Source organism: Nicotiana attenuata, chromosome 12 (genome assembly GCF_001879085.1).
Source record: "Nicotiana attenuata strain UT chromosome 12, NIATTr2, whole genome shotgun sequence".
NCBI lineage: Eukaryota > Viridiplantae > Streptophyta > Magnoliopsida > Solanales > Solanaceae > Nicotiana > Nicotiana attenuata.
This window is the reverse complement of record NC_032000.1, coordinates 37,426,245-37,447,224: the sequence shown is the minus strand read 5'-3', so window position 1 is coordinate 37,447,224 and position 20,980 is coordinate 37,426,245. Positions and strand designations below refer to the sequence as shown.

At 37.2% G+C, this 20,980-nt stretch overlaps 2 protein-coding genes across 3 annotated transcripts; one reads left to right on the top strand and one right to left on the bottom strand.

The window, feature by feature from the left end:
• LOC109236037 (calpastatin-like) lies at positions 1,508-3,398 on the bottom strand. The gene is made up of 5 exons (XM_019402269.1): positions 3,368-3,398; positions 3,164-3,292; positions 2,472-3,091; positions 2,201-2,371; positions 1,508-2,101 (listed from the first exon to the last, which is right to left on the bottom strand). Exons 1-5 carry the CDS (start codon positions 3,396-3,398, stop codon positions 1,508-1,510), a joined length of 1,545 nt encoding a protein of 514 aa, XP_019257814.1.
• On the top strand, positions 9,392-19,516 carry LOC109235576. Of its 2 annotated transcripts, XM_019401740.1 has the most exons (9): positions 9,392-9,585; positions 9,707-12,160; positions 13,112-13,244; positions 13,324-13,412; positions 14,875-15,113; positions 15,860-15,946; positions 16,664-16,763; positions 17,370-17,562; positions 17,656-19,516. In XM_019401740.1, the coding sequence occupies exons 2-9, from the start codon at positions 9,809-9,811 to the stop codon at positions 18,054-18,056; spliced, it is 3,594 nt and encodes a 1,197-aa protein (XP_019257285.1). In that variant the 5' UTR covers positions 9,392-9,585; positions 9,707-9,808; the 3' UTR covers positions 18,057-19,516. The 2 variants fall into 2 exon arrangements, with proteins under 2 accessions (XP_019257285.1, XP_019257286.1); XM_019401741.1 differs by having other exon boundaries at positions 9,392-12,160; positions 14,893-15,113.

Here is a 20,980-nt window from a genome sequence, read left to right as displayed (position 1 = left end):
TCACTACTCAAACGTTACTATTGCTAAGGTATGACTTTATCCTTTTGTCCATTTGAATTTGAAACTAATCCATTGCAGGTGACCAATAGAAGACATCGAAGACACTTTTCTACACGAAGGCCTTAGGTTTTAAAGCTCGCGTTGCACTCTTTTTCCCTTAGATAGGATTTTGTCCCAAATGGGTTTTATTGGTGAGGTTTTTAACGAGGCAACAACTATGTGCTACCTAAGGAGAACTCAACAGTATCCAAGGTTTCTTTTCAATCAACCTAGAATACTGGGGGGCATCATCCTCGGAGGTTGTATTTTCGAGGAAAATACTTCACGCCAAAGAGGGCCCTCGATAGGAGAACTTTGTAATGGGCCAAACGGTCAAGTGAACCGTGTCCATGTAGAATAGTCGAGCCCCGACGGTAAAACATGTACGCATGTATCAATTATTCAAAGAAGCATTCTTGCTATATCAAAACACTTTGTGTATCAAAGAAGTCTACTATTATACGAGCTTCATACTTATAATTCTACGAGAAACGGCTCAAGAGCCAGAATGCAAATGCACCACAAATACTCGGGGACTGTCATCGACAGTCAACACATCCGAGTCATCGAATACTCGAACTCATAATACCTCAAAAGAGGCATCTCCTCGATATAAATGCCAAGGCAATCATACTTGGGGACTAACCTTTCGAACAAGTTCGAAAGGTTATCGGGAAACAAGTCCAAGAGACATACCCGAATGCTACGGCCATATTAAAGGCTACGGCCATATTAAAGACTACGGTCATATAAAAAGTCTACGGCCAAAATAGTGCGGCTCGGAGACATCCGACTTCGGACATAAAATTAAAGGCCTTCAAACACTTTGAAAAATCGGTTAAATCAGGCTACCCTAGGCAAAAGCAAATGATAAAGAGCTTTGATAAAATCGGCCCTCGAGTAATTTAAAGGCTTCGATAGCATTAGCCTTCGAAAAAATCTCAAGAGGTACAAAAACCCAGCGGGTACAAAATACACATGCTAAGGCATAGAAAAGTTCTCACTAAGTTTTTTAGCCGAAAAGAGGGAAAAATGATAGCCACTTTAGAGGCCGAATTGGCCCAACTTAAAGAGCTTAAGGGCCAACCTAAAGAGCCTAAGGGCCAACCTAAAAGAGCCTAAGGGCCAATATAAAATAGCCTAAGGGCCGAAGAATGCTGAGTTCGAGACCTTATTTTCACCCAGCTCGGACTCAAGAGTCCCATCATCCCTAGCTCGCGTCAAATCAACTTAAGCTTAGCTCGAGGATTAACAAAAACCTTAAGAGGTATTCTATTATGAAGATCGCCCACTTATCGCTCAAAAAGTGAGGGTTGTTATCAAAATTTTTCACAAAATAAAGACAATGCGGAATTCAGTACGAATTAGAGACGAGGCAAAGAATTCTTTGTATTTATTTACAAAATATATTTACAGCACCCACAATGGGCCCTTACCCAAAAGAAACAAAAACAAAAAGGCCAAGAACCTAATCTACTTTGGGGGCCGCATCCCCGGGAACCACATCTTCGGGAGTTGCATCCTCGAGAGTCACATCTTCAGGAACCTCCTCCTCGGGGACTCCATCTTCTTCTTCCCCGCCCTCGGAACCACTAATGGAATCTTCATCATCAGAAGAAACGAGAAACCTAGCATCGGTTTCCAGCACCTTTGCTTGGACTATTTCTTCAGTGAGGTCGAATCCTCGGGCATGGATTTCTTTAAGAGTCTCCCTCTGGTCCTGGCAATTGGCCAAATCATTACTTCGTTTTTCCCGGTCGGAGGCCTCCCTTAGCTCCGCTTCGACATCCCTTAAGTATACGGCAATAGTCTTATCAGCCGTTGCCTTTGTCTTCTCAACTTCAGCCTTGGCCTCTACAACCTCGGCCCCAGCTTTGGCAAGACTTGCCTCCAGCTCCTCGATTTTCTTGGCCTGGGCCAGATTCTTCACTTTTACACCTCGGAGCTGAGTCTCAGCCGAGGCCAATTGGGCTAGAATAGCTTCTTTAGCAGCAGCGAGCCGATCCATGTTCTCTTTCCATTGGTGACAGTCAGCCTTAACTCGATTGACCTCGCCCCGGAGCTGCCCAATCATCTCCAACTTTTGGTGCAGTTGAGACATCGAAGTGTTAGCCTCCGCAGTAAGGCCAAGAAGACCATACTCTGTTAAAATCACAGTTACCTGCTGATCTAGCTCGGCCTCGTTTTTCCGAGCTTTGGCCAATTCAGTCCGAAGGTCCTTGAGCTCCTCCTCCTTTTGGCTACAGAGGAGCCTCAAGGCCTTCTCTTCACCTGAAGCCTTCCTGAGCTTGGCCTCACATTGGCTCAGCTCGGACCTAAACTTGTTGATGGCCTACGCACGAAACGAAGTCACGTTAGTCAAAAGAAGGGGAGGAAAAAAGAAAATTACAACAATGAAAGTTAGTGTTTACCTAAGAGAAGAGACGTTGAGCCTCTTCGAAGAGGGTGGATGCATCATTAAGGTCAACAGCATCGTCATTCCCGGTGAAACAATCTCGAAAAAGATCTTCTTCGAGAACCTTTCTCGAGTCGGGCGTTCCCAGAGCCCGAGCGTCCTTTATTACCTCTTCGGAGTAAGACGGTAGAGAAGGTGAATGACCCATTGTCACGTCCCCAAACTCCTCACTCGGAGCTCTCTGATTAGCTTCGGACCTCTCGGCACTTGCCCCCTCCGGCGTACTTGTTGAAGGAGGGGGAATGATCTCGATCTTGGCGGACTCGTAGGCTTTGCCCGAGTCTTTCTTCGGAGTTCTTTCATCATGAGGCAAGGTCTCAGGTTCGGAGGACTTGGCGGCCTCGACTGGTTTCCTAGTCCGGGGCACCAGTGCCAACTCTTCGCCCTCATTCTCTTCATCTTCCAAATGTTGGATGGTTGAATCCAAGTCCACATGGATAAGTTTCCTCCTTGGCTTTCGAGTAGGGCCCCCCTTATCCTGGGGATCTTTGGGTTTCAAATCCCTCTTTCTCTTGTTGTCTTTCCCCGATTTCGGAGTCAGGGACTCGGTCTTTTCCCCAGGCGGGGGTGGCCTCATTTCGAAGACATCTCTAATGCCTGCACAAATAAGCATAAATGAGATGGCATCACTGATAAAAAAAAGTATCAAAACCTGGGAAGAGAAATAACCATGATGTTTGGCGTCCCATTTGCCCCTTGATAAATTGCGCCATTTGCGCTCATCATACGAGGAGGTCGCAGCTAACTTTTGGACCCAGTCCTCGAGGTCAGGGATAGCGTGGGGCATCCAAGCGACAGCTGCAGAAAAGGTAAAGGCATTACGAAACACGAAAGCAGGATATGGGTAGGTATTTGGAAAAGAACTTCACTTACGATTAAAGTTCCATCTCTCCGGGAATGCCATTTTTTCCCTAAGGTCCTCACTCTAATAAACTGGCTCATCCAGCCTCGATCTTTGTCTTCATCATTACTAGAATAAAAGGCCTTTTTTGATCAACGTTGCAGCTTGATGAGCCCTCAAAACAACTGAGGCCGATACAGCCGAATGAGATGGTTGAGGGTAAGCTCCAATCCCTGTGCCTTGCTGGAAAAATAGCGCAGCATAATTACGATGCGCCAAAATGACGGATGGATCTGGCCGAGGGTAACCTCGTACCTTTTGCAGAAGTCGATCACTATCGGATCGAGGGGACCCAATGTGAAGGGGTAAGTGTAAACACTTAAGAACCCCTCCACGTGGGTAGTGAAGCTTTCCTCGGGGCTTAGGATCTGTACCACGACCTCGTCTCCCCAGCCGCAGTCCTTCTTCATGGACTTGAGATATTTCTTCGATATCGAATTGATGTATCGAGATACATGTTCGCATCGGCCTGGTCTATCGGGGGGATTTTCAATGTTGAAATCCTTCTTTATCACACAAGTACAGGGAGTGATTTCGTGAAGAGCCGGCGGCACCACTGGTTTGGCCGGCCGGGAAGAAGAAGAAGATGGTGCCTTCTCCTTTTGGGGGACTGTTTTCAAAGTTTTGGCCATAGTTTTAAGCTAAGAAATGCAAATGGTGGCGGAGCGTGGTGTTTTCTAGGAACTTGGCATTTTCCGGCACTTAAATGAGCGGTGGAAGCGGATGATGAGAGAAAGAGATGAAGATGAAAGGTGATCAGAGAAAAAGTGATGAAGAAGTAAAGTTTTTAATTCAAAGAAAGAGCCCCGTATTTATAGGTGAGCGGCGACGGTACGGCGGCGCTTGTGGCCGACCATACTAGCATGCATTTAATGTTTTGGGGAAGCCAACCGACGGGACGTTTCGGTCACTTTGAGCGCCTATGTCAAGGGAATGACGCCATCATTAAAGACTCCGGAAGATCGAGGTTCAAATCGTTTCTTATCATCTTATTCTAAGAAACGCGGGGACTATCTGTATACGGTCGAAATCAGGTATGCCCGATTTTCCGGGCTCGAGGGGTCGCCTTAAGCCCGAGTTCAGGCAAGGTCGAGTTCGAGCTCGATGGATCAAACTCGAGCTCGAAGGTAGAGTGCAATGCCCGAGGATCGAAGTATGATGAGTATTGAAGCCGAGTATGCTCAACCTCGAAATAATGTCGTTATGATTTGTAACAGAATGGGCGAGATTCCTGCCACGTCCCCAAAATCATGGCGCAAAACCCGAAATAGAATTGTACGATCCCGTACTAGGCGGTTAGACAGTTGTCCCAATAAGATTCCTTACTGTAAATGAAAATGTACCTTATTTAGGGCCCCCTTAGTATATAAAGGGGACCCCAATCATTTGTAAACATCATCTAATCATTGGCAAAGAATATACTATGTACTTTACGCTCATTGTTCATCAAAATTGTCCTTTAACTTTATTGTTCTTGCTTTATTGCTCTTGATTCATTTCGAGGTCATTGAGCTCTAGGTCGATACTGCCTAATAACACCGGTTTGATTTACTCATTTCTTTCATCTATACTTTATACTTTTTGATTATTAATTGGTATTGAACTAAATCACATATCTTTAAAATCACAAATCAAATTTAATTGTTACTCGTATCTTCGAGGTAAACACTGTCTATGTATTTGACCATTGAAAAATATTCATGTAACAATGCAAATTTCTAAATTAGGCAATTGCCTACTCAGAAATTCTGGTGTTTGCCTATTCACTTAAGCTTCGAAAAAGTAAAGGATAAAGAAAAAAGCAAAGAGAATATAGGTAAATATACAGATTCTGTCGTATAAGCAAACCAAAGCAATGAAAGTATAAAAAGGATAAAAAGTCAAGATTTTTAAGAAAATAGAGGTAATATTCAGCTTCTGCTTCAGAGACGGAGAAAGGATGATTTTCATTCACGAGTTGAGATTTTAGAGCGAAGATAGAGGAGAAAATTGAGGGTTTTTTAGTACTCTATGTTTTTGTAGAGAAAGGGATATTTTATTTAACTATGTTTGCAAACTATTTACAAATACTTTTTTCTTCTTTTTTTTAAAAATAATTTTCTCGCGTTTTTTATAGGCGACCTGCTTTTAGCTGTTAGGACGCTTGTTGTATAAGCGTACTGCTTTGAAAATATTAGTATAGTACCCACGTGATGCGTGAAAAGTGCTAGAGAAAAAAATCATAAAAAATTATTGCCTTATTTTAGCTAAATGTAAATTTTATGGACGTATTATAATAAAGCAGTTGGTACAATGACAAATCTAAAGTTCTTGCTTTTATATATATTATAAGTACCCGCCGAGGGGCTTTCGGAAACAACTTCTCTACCTCCACAAGGTAGGGGTAAGGACTACATACACTTTACCCTCTCCAGACCCCATAATGTGGAGTTATACTGGGTATATTATTATTTGTTTTTATAAGTACTTGCATAATCCACGGATGTTGTAGTAAAGAAAACAAAAACTGAAAGTTGAAGCTATTTCATAGTATAATTGCGTTCATCACAGTAAAGCATAATTAGCTTAACATAACTGTAACCGAAGAACTTTATTCAAAGCATAATAGTTCTAATATGTATGCATTAGTTTATATATAACATCAGAGTTTGATAGTAGCCCGCTTTCTACTTTTAAGATTCCTCAATGATCTCCATTTTGCTTGTTAATAATATCTAAGGAAAGAAGACATTGAGAACGCTCTATGATTATATGTGAATCAAGCATCTGGCAAATTGTAGTTTTCATCGTGATTAAAAAAATATGCCGCAGGTATCCTAATCAATTATAAATAAAGTAAAATTGCTTAAAAATTTCCCAAAGGAAAGCTTTGAACAATTTAATTTTCTTAAGATTTTATAATATTTATACTTTTGATGTTTCTATGTGTTTCCATCAACTTTCAGCCACATATGTCATAGCAAACTCGCGCGAGTTTTGATCATATATCTTTAGCATATTCTTCCATATCTTAATAAAGTTATTAACTGCATGATAAACTTGATTAGACGCACAAACAAAATATACACATAAAATTTGCCCATATGAATTTTCTGTTATCATAGAATGATAGTAAAGTTTTGAGCATCCGATTAATGGGTAAAGATGTGATTATCCTAGCAGAATGCTAATGTGAAAAAAGGGAACATAAAACCTGCATCTTCTCGAGCTAATCATCTTACAATACTTTATACTTGACTATTCAAACGTACATACACACATATACAAACAAAGTAGCGATATCAGAAGATATAGCATAATATCTTTGTTCTTACCATCCATATCACATAAGATTTACTCTTTACATTCCAACTTATATGAGGGTTGACCTATTTGGGGAGTCAAATAGCTCTTCATTTGACTCAATTTCAAATATAGATTCTTCGAGTATTTTTTAATAAAATTTACATATTTAAAAACTACATAAAAATTACTATAAGTCTGGATAATTAATAATTCACAATATATGAAAAGAATTGGAGAAAATTGTAACCAAAGAAAGAGTTGTTTGACTCCCAAATAGGTCAATCTTCATATAAATTGGGACGGAAAAGTAACTAAACTTTAAGTTGGTCTATTAAATCAAAGACTTGCTTTCTCTCTTTACATATTTATGAAATTGGGATTTAAGATTATTTCCTCAATAGATCAATCAGGAAGATGAACATACAACACAGAGTAATACATATATTGAAAAGAGTAATTTATCAGAGATACGTGGCCATTTTGCAGTTTTTTATTTAGTTTTAAGCTCCCTATAGGAGTCTTAGAGGTGTTAGCCTAAATAATTACTATGTAGAGTCAATGTGTGTGTTGCAGAGTCTTGGTCAGTATTATATATATTTTTTCTTTACCAAGATCAGAGTGTTGTAATGAAGTTATGCGAACCACTAAACTTGGTTAACCAATTTTTTAAAATTTGTGTCTCACATTTTATGTAATAGACTTCTTCTAGTTTTATATTATGTTTCTTTATTCTTTATTTTTCGTTGGATACAATCTTCTCTACAGTTGTAACTTTTGAGCTTTTTGAGTGAATACGAATCTTAGTGGTTAGCACGTAAATATCTTTGTCTGTACCGTCACTATATTTTTTTGCCATGGACTTTGAAGTCATTCTCAAGTGCTCTTTTTTCATTTCTTCATCATATGAAGTATTTCTCTTTTTCTGTAATAAAAAATCTTAATCTTCTTTATTAAATGGTTTGACTTTATTGATAGTGATAATCCCCTATTTTTACGCCTAAAATTAAACAAAAAAGAAAAAATTTAATTTATTTAGAGAAAAATGAAGAATCCACAAAAAAGGCAGTTAAAATAAGAGGAGATATTAAGCCAAACAACTTTAGTAAACATATAAGAATCTGGGCAACATCTCGCTGCAGAAACAGTAATTTTTTTTATAAACCCAACATAAACAAAATTTAAAACGTAAAGAAGGTGAAAAGTGTTACTTACAAAAAAATAAAAAATAAAGCTCCCGTACGCAAATCAATATGGTTGCTTTCAATGTAGAAGAGAGTTCTCTTAATTAGAACCTTGGTTGTTCGACGTTTCCTTACCCAAATTAACCCTGTCTTCCATCCTACTCAAAGTATAGAGTAATAATTTTTTCTTTGTTATGGCAGTTATCCTCTAAAAACTGATGGAGATAAAATGAAAGGATCAATTGTAAACGCATTTATAAAGATGACAGTTATTTTGGTCTCTCTCATTTTTTGCCGTGTAATATCCTATATTTCAGTATGCATGTATGCAAGTGGTTGTGTTCAAGTGGATGTGCACGCAAAATGGGGGATGGGAAGTGGGTAAGTGATTTAGAGGATTGCATTAGATTTTCCTCTATTTTGTTATTATTTGTTTCAGACTTAATATTTCAAACTCCAAAATTTCTGGAGCTTTGTTTTAAAGGAGTGCCACTTGGCTAATTGTTGCTATGCCACTTGGCTTAATAGGATGCGTATTTTTTCTCCTTTTAATAATATATAAATTTTTACCTAAATTGCCCTTTGTAGAATTAAACAATGTGCTTTGTCTTTTTAACTTCTAGTCTTGAAGCGTCCCCAGCAATCCAAAATCTAACCTTGGATTCTACTTCTCCTCTATCTTTTTTTTTTCTCTTCTTCCTTACTATAGTATTTTTCACTTCTGAAAACAACAAATACTGATCAAAATTGCTTTTGTAGATATACCAAAAATGAATATTAAATCCATTAACGAAATAAAGTTGATCAGGAATTTTTTCAAAGATTAAGTCAAATTATACTATTGGTGATACACTAACATAATGCACAAATAGTATAATTTTTCTGTTCAACGATCTATTATCCTCTAATCAGACTAATTTTGATTTGCGCAACGCCCATTTAACGGTACTTCTATTTCACCAAAGGATCACATTCATTCCATCATATCCTTTGGTGATTGCAAATACTTACAGCTAAATGTACTCAATATACAACTATTTTCTCTCTAATCGTCTATCGAAGACACTTCTAATTTGATAAAGGTCTACAAAGGCCTATTCACTGTTTGAATTGCATTGTGAAAAATTCCAAACTCAGATGTCGTGGTTGAAGCAGAATTTTCGTTAAGTAAAGTCAAAAAATAAAAAAAGTAAACACACAAAAAAGTCAAAGAGAGTCAACATCTAATATATCTACATAAAAAGAATTAAACTTATATACATAATATAATTTTCGAGCGACTGGATGAGCCCCACCTAGCTCCGCCATGCTTAGATGGGTTCGTCCTTTTTCTTTTTAACTTTGTAAAAGAAAAACAATAATAAAATGCAGATTATTATCTGGGTAAATATATTAAAGTTCTTCCAATCAAATGAAGAAATAAAATAAATTAAAACAGTCCTAACAACTTAGTAGAACAACCATTCCATTGACGTAATCACAACAACTATACATCGTCTTTTTTTCTTTTCTTTTTTTCCCTTTTTTGTTTTTTACGGTCATGCACTTAAAAAAATAAGAAGTGGTTTGTTCATATATACAACCAAACCCAGAAAGTGAAAACCAAACCAAACTTTTTCTCTTTTTCTATTTGCTGGTTCGATTTTTTCGCCAGGAAAAAACTTTATCGATCAATTTCATCACTTTTCGGTGAAATTGACAGATCGCCGAAATTTTCCGGCCAGGTATTGATCGCTGATTTTTTTCTCTCGTTCAATTCACTCAATTCTGAATATATTAATCTACAAATTGATAATTTTCTGCCGCTTTGTATCTAAAGTTGGGACTGTTTTTGTTATGCTTCAGATCTAGTAATGTTGAATAACTGAAGGTATAATTTGGAGTTGTGAAGAATTTAGGTGATATTTAAATGTGACTTTGTGTTGTAATTGTGAGATTTAGTTTAAAATGGAGGATAGTGTGAGATCAGGAGGGGGTGTATTGAAGAAAAAAAGCTCTTCTGGTTGTTTAATTATTAAAAAGAAAGATGACAGAATGGTGAAGAAGAGGCCAAGGTTTGTTATGAATGATCACGTGTCGAATGATGAGTTATCGGAGTCAATTCGGAGGAAAAATGGTCAATCTTTTAGTAATGGTTATGGGAAAAGTGGTGTTAGAGATGGAGAATTTGGTAGGAATGTGAATTTGCTTGATCTTAATGACTACGAAGAATGTGATGTGAAAAGGCAATTGAATGGGTATAGTGATGAGATATCGGAGTCAATTCGGAGAAAAACTGGTCAAAAAATTCGTAATGGTACTGTTGTTTATGGAAAAAGTTGTGTTAGAGATGGAGAATTTGGTAGGAATGCGGCTTTGCTTGATTTAAACGGGTATGAAGAATGTGATGTGAAAAGGCAATTGGATGGGTATTGTGATGAGATATCAGAGTCAATTCGGAGAAAAAATGGTCAAAAATTCGGTAATGGTTCTGTTGTTTATGGAAAAAGTTGTGTTAGAGATGGAGAATTTGGTAGGAATGCGGATTTGCTTGATTTAAACGAGTATGAAGGATGTGATGTGAAAAGGCAATTGAATGGGTACAGTGATGTCAGATCGAACATGATTGAAAGAAGAGGGAGTTGTAGAGAGTTCGGGAGTGGGTCTGGGAGTGTGATGGTTGAGAAGAGGAAGCTTTCATGTATGGATAGTTCAAGTAGTTTTTCAGGTAGTAGGATGAAGGGCGATGACAATGGCTATACGAGAAGGTATGATTTGTTAGAGGGTGAAGTGCGTATGCCCATTTCGTTGACCAGAGAACCCACTCATGAAGCAATCAGATTGCAAGGGAAAAATGGGGTATTAAAGGTTATGTTGAATAAGAAGAAGAAGATTGACTTAATGCACAAGGATTATGATCCTGTGGAAATAGAAAATAGAAAAGGTTCTCAGTCGGCAGATGTTGTCAAGAGGAATTTACTAGTCCATCCGTCCTTTTACTTGGGTTCTAAACACCCGGAAAAGCAACCTTTGTCTATTAAAACAGAGAAAAATGAGCTGAAACTGGAAAAACCTTTGTTGGGTAAAATCATCCGTTCAGTAGCCTCTGAAAAAGATGAGACTGATACGTCACTTAAGTTGGCACCACCTAGTTCAGTGCCTGCTAGCTCAGCAATGGGGGTGCTAAAGGAAGAAAGCAGGTCCTTAGCATCTGAAGATGTTATCCCCGCTAAAAGCAAAGATGGAAAAGTGAAACGAGGTGGGAGCACTGAGAAGCAGCAGTTGCGAGAGCGAATAAGGGGAATGCTCCTTGAAGCTGGATGGACCATTGATTATAGACCAAGAAAGAATAGAGACTATCTGGATGCAGTGTACACTAATCCTAGTGGAACATCCTATTGGTCAATAATTAAGGCCTATGAGGCATTTCAAAAACGACCTGAGGTAGATTCAGGTAAAAGTAAACCTGATGGCAGCTCTTGTTCATTTGCTCCAATATCAGATGATTTAATTAATAAACTTACCAGGCAAACACGGAAAAAGATTGAGAAAGAAATGAAAAAGAAGAGAAAAGATGATGGCAAGAGAGAAGATCGTAAAAAGACTTCTGTGAGGGGAGAGGCTCTTCAGCATGAGGAGAGGCTCGGTAGCTATATAAAGAAGAAAGATAAGTTGCTGCAAGGCAAATTACATGCAATAGACCAGGAGAGTGGGGATAATTCAAGTGACAATTTGAAGGTAAGGAGACTTAAACAGGATACAGTTGCAAAATCATCTGGTGGAGTTGCTTCTAATTCAATACACGGAAGAAAAAGTAAATTAATTGGGCGATGTACATTGCTGGTCCGTCATTCTGACAAGAGGGGAAGTTCAGATAGTGACGGCTATGTTCCATGTACTGGAAAAAGAACCTTATTGTCCTGGTTGATTGACTCCGGGACATTGAAGTTGAGACAGAAGGTTCAATATGTGAACCGTAGAAGGACTAGAGTAAAACTAGAAGGCTGGATCACACAAGATGGCGTCCACTGTGGTTGCTGTAGTAAAATCCTTCCAGTTTCAAAATTTGAGCTCCATGCTGGAAGTAAACGGCATCAACCATTTCAAAACATAGTTGTAGAGTCCGGAGCTTCCTTACTAGAGTGCTTAATTGACACATGGAATCGGCAAAAAGAATCTGGTCGCCGGGATTTCTACAGTATAGGCATTGATGGTGATGATCCAGAAGATGATGCTTGTGGTATCTGTGGTGACGGTGGGGACCTTATCTGTTGTGATGGTTGTCCATCAACTTTCCATCAGAGCTGTCTGGGCATACAAGTATGTATCAATCAGAATATTCTCTCTTTATCTCACTGCTATTTTATATCTATCACTGTTACTCCATACTGTCATAGTTTTCCTTTGATGCTATGATGGATAGTGCAACCTTAAAAGTGACAATCTGCTCCAAAGAAATATAGAGAAGCAAGGGAACGGATTTATTGAGGACTTGCATCATGCCCTTCTATATTTCTTTGGAGCAGATTTGCACTTTTCTGGTTGCACTATCCATCTTAGCAATGTATTGTCTTCATTGTCCATGTATAGTTAACCATTAAATTTGAGCCTGCCTCTTCCACCCCGCATGGACTCCTTAAGGAACGCAATAGAAACTGGAAAGGAGCCGGGTTATCTTTACCTTATCCAAAAAAAAAAGTAAAAGAAAGGAGGCAAGTTACAAAAGGCAATCAACGATAAAACTAACTCTAGGCAATTCTCCTGACCCATGAATCATGATCTTCAGTGTAAGCTCTGTCAGCTGACCATTCTCTGACCAAAACTTTTCAGTTATACTGATCAATGAAGTGTTTCACAGATTAATCCTATCCCCTTCCTTCCATCTAAAAAACTGTTTAAAATTATTCATTTGTGTCAACCCCAGTATGGAATGACAAAAATGCATTACAATTACCATGAGAATGAACAGTACTGTCAGGATGTTATTTACTTGTGAAAGAAATTATTAGGATGTTAGTTTCTTAGGGAAGTTCCACTTTGGTCTCTTAGGGAAGTTCCATCTCCATCCAGACTTATTGATGAACCCAAAACATGGAGTTTTTTATTTGAACATACATGCTTTTAGTAATTTACTTATATCATGTACGTGAATCTGATGATGGATGAGCTAGTTTTGCTTAATCTTTATTATCATGCTTGCCAAATTGAACCTATAAAGGAAGTTTCTGATTTTTAAGAAGCTGGGCATTTACATGCTTCCTCTTGGTGCAGATGCTTCCTCCAGGCCATTGGCATTGTCCAAATTGCACTTGCAAATTTTGTGGAGCTGCTTGTAAATTTCCAGAGGAGGATAGTGAGAGAACTGTCAACGAAATTCTTTCTTGCAGCCTCTGTGAGAAAAAATGTAAAGTGTACTTTTCTTGAAGTTTTTGTCACATTAACTCTTCTACATTGGAGCTGGATTCTTAGATTTCCCTTTGCAGATCACAAATCATGCAGTTTGGAGACAGATGCTTTGTCTGCAATATCCAATAATCCATCTGCATCATTTTGTGGGCAGAAATGCCAGGAGGTATTTCTCTTATCCTGGTTGTGAATTCTTTTCTTTATGTGGTGTATAACATATTATATCATGAAGTATAAGTATCAAATAGTGGAAACTATTTCAGAATCACAATTAGTAACTCCAGTTTTAAATTATGTTCTACTTTTTATTCCAAGGAGGACTCAGCATAAGCTCCTACGCACTGTTTTCATCACAGGTCCAAAACCATTGAACGGAGATGGTAGAAAGATATTTTCTTGTACTTGTTATAGGATTTGCTTTGAAAGGCCAAATCTTCTCTGCTCCTCCTTGAATGCCTGCTGGAGTGTGTAGCGTGATGATCTTTGGTATCTTTCAGTTCGCCAATGATTAGTGCACGTTAATGAATTCTAGGAATTGAGAGCTTAGGAAGAAATTCAAGAGAAAAAGAAGGAAGTGAAGGTCGTAAAATGTCTATAGAGTTTTAGGTGATTGACATAATTTGACTTGTTGCTGCAAGATTAGAAATGTTTAAAATGGAGCTCTTTGCGATTATCAATTGAATATGAGCAGTAGGAGTTTTAGGGCCCGTTTGGCCATAAAAAAAATTCCTTTTCTCGAAATTTTTTTCACTTTTTTTCGAAATCAGTGTTTGGCCATGAAATTTTCTATTTTTACTTGAAGATGAATTTCGGAATTTTTTGAAAATTTGAAAAACTCCAAAAAGCTATTTTTTCAAAAATTTCACTTCAGCTCACTCACAAAAACTCAAAAACAGCCCAAATTTATATTCATGTCCAAACACAACTCTAAATTTCAAATACCATTTTCACTTGAATTTTTTTTCCCACTTTTTTCCGAAATTTTACAATTCTTATGTCCAAACGCACACTAAGTCCACCCTCCTTACTTCTTGTATTTTGATTTCTTGCTGGTTGCTAAGACATCCTGCAAGGGCTTGATCTTTGAACCTCTCGATTTGGTGGACAATGTAATATCATTTTCTCATAGTGATCTGAGAAGTATGATATTTCCTTGATAGTTTTGTGTTCCCCAAATTTCTAATGCTATCTAACATCTGATACTCCCTCTTCCCTGTCTTAAAATGGTTGTCTTATTTCGGAACTCGAGAAAAAAAAATGATGTCTGTCTTATGGTGGTTATAAGTATATTCATCAATCTATAAGTTTCAACAAGTAGTGTTTTCGTGTAATTTCTGAACATCTGAATTTATTCTCAGAAAAACAAATATATCTCTTTGATCTTTTTCCAAAAATGGGTCAATTGGCTGTTGAATTGAAGTAGTATAATCAAATTTTGATAGAGGGATTTACAGCTTAAGTTAAATTCTTGCAAACTTTTTCACTGGATCTGAGAGACATTTTCTTTAGTTATGGTGAAAGACTGTATTCTATATATATGCTTCTTTTGTCTGCCTCTTATCAGAGTTGCGATCTCCCATGGGATTTATGTTTATGACTTGATTTATTTGTCTTCTCTGATTATGCAGCTGTATGACCATTTACAGAATATTCTTGGCGTCAAACATGAACTTGAAGCAGGATTCTCATGGTCCCTGATTCAACGAACAGATTTGGACTCAGATATTTCTCGTTGCCCCTTTCCTCAACGGGTGGAGTGCAATTCTAAGCTAGCTGTTGCAGTGGCTGTTATTGATGAATGTTTCTTGCCCTTTGTTGACAGGAGAAGTGGGATAAATATTATTCATAACGTTCTCTACAACACTGGGTATGCAGCTTTTAGAATTTTGTCAAGGGTTTTGAATTTGGCTGATCTAAAATCTATGGGTACTCATTATTTGTTTCACCTGGGAAGAGCTGGCTGCTGATTGATTTGGCCAATTTGGTTTGGGCATATGATCTTCACATTTTATTTTCAGTTATTGTTGCAGTTTCTCCATTGGGTCCATGAAAGCAACATATATAACTATGTATATACATTGTGTATGTTTTTCAAAAGTTAAAGCATAACTTTTTGTTATAGAAATCCACTTTTGTAATTTTACGTCGAGGTCTCCAGATAATGAGTTTCATCTTTACGAGACAGATTACTCCTTTTTTCGATTGCGCTCCTAAGTTTGTCTGGCTGACTACTAGGACGAAGCAGATAGAGCGTTTTGATTGTGAAGGGAGGCAGTGCACTTTTAATAATTTAACATCTATTCATCTAGGTTGATGCTCAGAGGAATAAAGAAGAGAGTTATGTCATTTTAGAATTATTTTTTCTATTCTTTTTTTTCTTTTTCCTTTTTCCTTTTATTTCTCCTTAACTTCATGGACAACACAATGCATTCTATCCATATGTCATCTTGCCCCTGTACACACCCTCGAAACACATTAATCCTCCTCTAATAATCTGTCTTTACAATAAATCATCTATCTTTTCCCTCCTACTGTCCTTTTCTTCTTTCCTTCGTTTTGCATTTGGTTTTCATTTCTGAGTAGTTATCTGAAATTTTTCTCTTTCCTCTGAAGCTCAAATTTAAGTCGGCTGAATTTCCGTGGCTTCTACACTGCACTTCTGGAAAGGGGTGACGAGATAATATCGGTTGCATCTATAAGGTAGGCTAGATTGCTCAAATTTGTTCATATGTTACAGTGCAAGTTTGTTTTTCAGATATGAAGAAGTCGAGCTCTAGACATTATTGTGTGTTGTTTTGTAACTGAATCATCTTAGATTTCTTGAAGATTGGTGTTCGTTGCATAAAGGATTTATGATCTCTAACAAAATTGCATTGTTCTTTTGAGCATGTGCACTTATTAAACTGTGAACTTATATTCGGCAGACCATCCTGTTCCAGAGTTGGACTGAATCTATATCATCTTATTTAGGTGTAGCTAGTTCTCCAAATTTACTGGCCGTAGGATTTTTCAATTTTGTTATTCCTTTTTGCTGTTATATATTTCTGCAAGTGGAAACAGCCTCTTACAGAAATGTAGGGTAAGATTGCGTACAATAGATCCTTGCGGTCTGGCACTTCCCCGGACCCCGCTCAATGGGAGCTTAGTGCATCGGGCTGCCCATTTTATCTAGAAGATGATTGTATGTTTTCTTACAAGTAAAACTCCTAGCTATCTAAGGGGCACAATTTAACGAATTTATATTGGTAATTTACTTTGTATTCTCGACTTAGCATTTCATGTAGAAATGTAGAGGAATTTACTAAGCCATTAAAACATTTCTTAATTTTCCTTTTCCTTATGCGTCATCTGTGCTTGTGCTGTGTTTATTCATGCCTTACCAATCAGTAAATACTGTTTTCAATGGTTGTCTGTTAGGATCCGTGGAACTCAACTTGCGGAAATGCCATTCATTGGGACCCGGAATATATATAGGCGGCAAGGGATGTGCCGTCGACTGTTATCTGCTATTGAGACAGTATGAGAACTATACTTTCTTTGTGCTTCTAATTTTTTCTTCTAAGTTGATGCACATTATCAGACCCACTGCCGAAGTATCCCATGTTCCTTTACATGCATGCGACTGCTATTGTAACTTCTTTGGTTGTTCATATAAAAGAACTTATAGGAGGGTGAAGTGTCCCACTGAATGTGAAATTAGAGAGAAGTAAAATGCTGTAGGAAGAAAGACATCTCACTTGTATTATCTTTTTAATATTTGAAATGTATGAGAAAATCTTTTAAGTATTTATCCAAAAGCACATCATTTAGTTTACTGAAACAGTTATTTTGTTAATTTGAGTTACAGTAATATTGTTGTGACACAAGAAACATGATATAGCTTTGGTCATTGTCATTGTGTCTTCATTTCCCACTATGAGATTTAATGTTGTCCGACCTCTTAAGGCCTAAATTTTTACGAATGCTGCGAAGCTTATGTGATTGCCATGCCTGTTCTAATTGTCCTGTGCATCTGTGCAGAAGTCATTTAGAGTATTCCAACAGCATGTTCATCATCTTTATCATCTCTGTCTTTTATATGTCGTTTATTATTATACCAATAGTTTTTACATCCTTTATCCAGGTTCTCTCTACTTTAAAAGTTGAGAAGTTAATCATTCCTGCGATATCTGAGCATCTGCATACCTGGACCAAGGTTTTTGGATTTGAGGAACTTGAGGAATCAAACAAGCAAGAAATGAAATCCATCAATATGTTAGTATTTCCTGGGACAGACATGTTACGAAAGAAGATACTGATGGAAGACATGCAAGAGGGTAATAGGATAACTATATGTCCCTGCCTCGTCTTTGTTTTTCTTTAACATTTCGCTTCTTGATTAACTTTGACTTGTACGACGTTTTCTGCAGCTTGTGATTTACAACATAGTCATTCTCCGTCACCTGCTTTGGTTGAAAAAGCTGATCCGAAATCATCTATCAGGCATGATCCACACCTGCATGATGGCGTATGTGTGAGTATACTGGAGAAAACTGATGTCGGGTTTGGTCCCATGGATTCTGGCTCTCCAGCTTCTGCTGTTCATTTAAGTGCTAGCACTGTGGTTAGAGCACAAAGTGGTTGTTGCGAGTCTGATATCCAAATCTCCAGTATGGAGGTAGAGAAGAATTTTGCTGAATCAGCCACAAATTTAATGCTCTCTTCTCCATCTGGCGCAAGTAACGGCAGCCCTGATACTGAAGATGCTGCACTAGGTCCTGCAAATATTGCTGTCAACTCTGGTATAGAGCCTATCAATCAAAAAATTTAGGAAGAAAATGCCCGACCTCCTTGGTAACAATCTGGTCTTGTTTCATTTGCTGAAGTTTCTTCCGGGAGCACATCGGTAGAAAACAGATTGAAGAAGCTTCTGATAGTTCTGCCACTAAAGACAATCAGAAAGATACTTGTGTGGTTTGCGTAGATAGCTGTTTTCTAGACCCTGCTGTCCAAAGTGCTAGAGAAGAAGTCAGCAGCAATAGACATGGTTTAGCATCTACCTCGACTCCCTATGCAATTTGCAAGGATTTACAGTCTTAGTGTTGAATCAACCAAGCAGATCTGATGTGGTAAATGAGCTACATGTGATCCAAAACAAGCTTCTGATTCTAAATGCGTCAGTGATGCAAATTTTCCATGAATGAGGGCAATTCGGATACCTCTGCAGTTTATGATGGAGGTGATGATAGAATTAGTGCTGAAGTTTTCTTTTATAAAGCTGGAATTGGTTCATCAAATGAAACTCTTTTACAATATACTGTTTTGTAGAATAATGCAAATGATCAACTTGGTTCTTCTGGATCTGAGTGTGTGACTCTGACTTTAAACCTTGATAACGGTTAAGAATTAAAGTTTCTCTTGTTGAGAGGATTGTTCAGCCTTCTGATCTTGGTTGAAAATCATTGAAGTGAACGTGATAGACGCTGCACTGTTCCTTGTCCTGCTGATGTTTCCGCACAACATGGTGCTGAAGAAAAATTTAAGAACTATGATCCTGTTAGTGTTCTTCTCATACTGGCCATGTTATTACCTTGATCAGCAGCCAACTTGAAGTAGGACGTTTCACCAGCCGAATCTACAGTCAACTAGTCAGGCATCGTTGATATTTGGAGCTATTTTGGTTGGTTTTCTGTTGAACTGATTCTTGATGTTTCCTTCAGAGGTTTGGCTCAATTGTGCAAAAGGCTGTTTGGAGGACGGGAAAAGAATTACTCAGCAAGGCTATTGGACAAAGTGGTCTAAATCATGCTGTTTCCATGTGATCTAGGTCGAAGTTGAAATGAAGTTGTGAAGGCTATGGTAGCTTCTGATTAAGTGCACTGAACAAGATCCTCTACCACTTTAAGAATGCGGTGGCTAAATGTCTTTATAGGAGCTGGGGAAAGTACATGGATGCTACAAATCTATCTACACAGCAGTGTATGCTATGGTTTGATGGGAAATGAATGCAATTGTCTTGTTGGAACACATTTAGCAGTGCCAATGTTTCTTGCCTTGCCGTCTAGACAGATGATTCCTAACAGAATACACATTCAGGAAGATGTGCATTATACTAAATGGCTTTAGCGCATTTTGAGAATTCTGCTGACTTCATTGGTAAATAGTATTCTTGCATTTTATAAATGAACATATGTAGATATATGTATATCTAGTATTCAAGTTTTCGATGGTCATTGAGATTTTCGAAATTCATCATTTGAAAGGATAATTTCACCACATCTGGTTCAATTCTCTTGGAAGTTTTTTTTCTGGTGACATTAAGCACCCATCTACCAAGAGAAAAAGGAAAAAGTAGTGTCAAGTATTCATTACCCAAACTGCTGTAACTAGCTCAAGGGTGTGAATGTTGAAAATTCAATCTTTCATTTAAAGATTACTCTCTTGAGCCTATTAGTACATTACATTCCTTTCACTGCAAAAAGATTGTCATTCATACTATTCCCTTTAAGTAAGAAATCTCTGCAGGTTCCATGTGACCTATTTGAGGTTTTTATTTGAGGTTTTGACACAGTTACCCAAAAAAACAAAACTATTTATCCTTGTCTACCCATTTGTTTTCCTACCCATAAACTAATTACATTTCCTACCCATAGTAGGTTTTGTGGGGAATTTTTTCTTTATTCTCCAATTCTTTTTTATTTCTATGCTTCTTTTCTTTTCTTTTTTTTTTTTCTTTTCTCCTTTTTTTTTTCTCGTTTTCTTCTTATTTTTTTCTTTTTTCCTTTTCTAATTTCATTTAACTTCTGTTTTTTTATATTCTTTTTCTCTTCATAATCTAATTTCATTTACTGTTTTCATTATTTTTTATTATTCTTTTTTTTATATTATTAATAAAGAAAAATCAAATTGTGTACCAATTAAATGTAGTTAATACAACCAAAAAGTATCAACTAACATATGATACCAGTATCGTATACAGCTATACCAACAGGGTATATAATTGTACGCAAAGAGTTAAAAAAATTAATTCAATTATTAAACTGAAATAATATCAGTTGTCAAAAAAAATTTAAAAAAATTCTAAAAGGATCTAATTGTAAGAGTATACCATTACATCATATAGCATACTATAATTTTTTTTTTTTTTTTTTTTTGTATTTTCAATTTGCCCCTCACGCTGGGTAAAAGCTTAAACAAATTAAAAGGGAAAAGACAAGTGAATTTACGGGTAATAAGTATACTATTATAGTATATTGTATACTATTACAACATATTGTTACTGTATAGCTATATACTCCTACAGTATACTGTATAGCATATTATTACAGTATACCATAACAATATATTGTATACTATAATAGTATATTGTTGCAGTATAACTACATACTCCTATAGTATATTAGTATACTGTAGCGGTACACTATTTTGTAAACTATAATAGTATAGTGTTGCAGTATAGCTATATACTCCTACAGCATATTGTATACCGTAGCGGTATATTGTAGCTGTGTTCTTCTTCGATTTTCAACTGAAAATTTCGATTCACCTCAATCAGTCCAAAACTCTATCAATTTTCAATATGAAACTTTCCAGAAGGTACTATAAAGCAATATTTTACAGCACCCACTTTGAATCAAACAGAAATCTTCAAAAATAAAATTGAGCTTCAAGCCCAACAATGGTGGATATTCAATGTGTGAGCATAACATTGATGGATACCTTTTCAAAATAATAATAATAATATCTTTTTGTGCT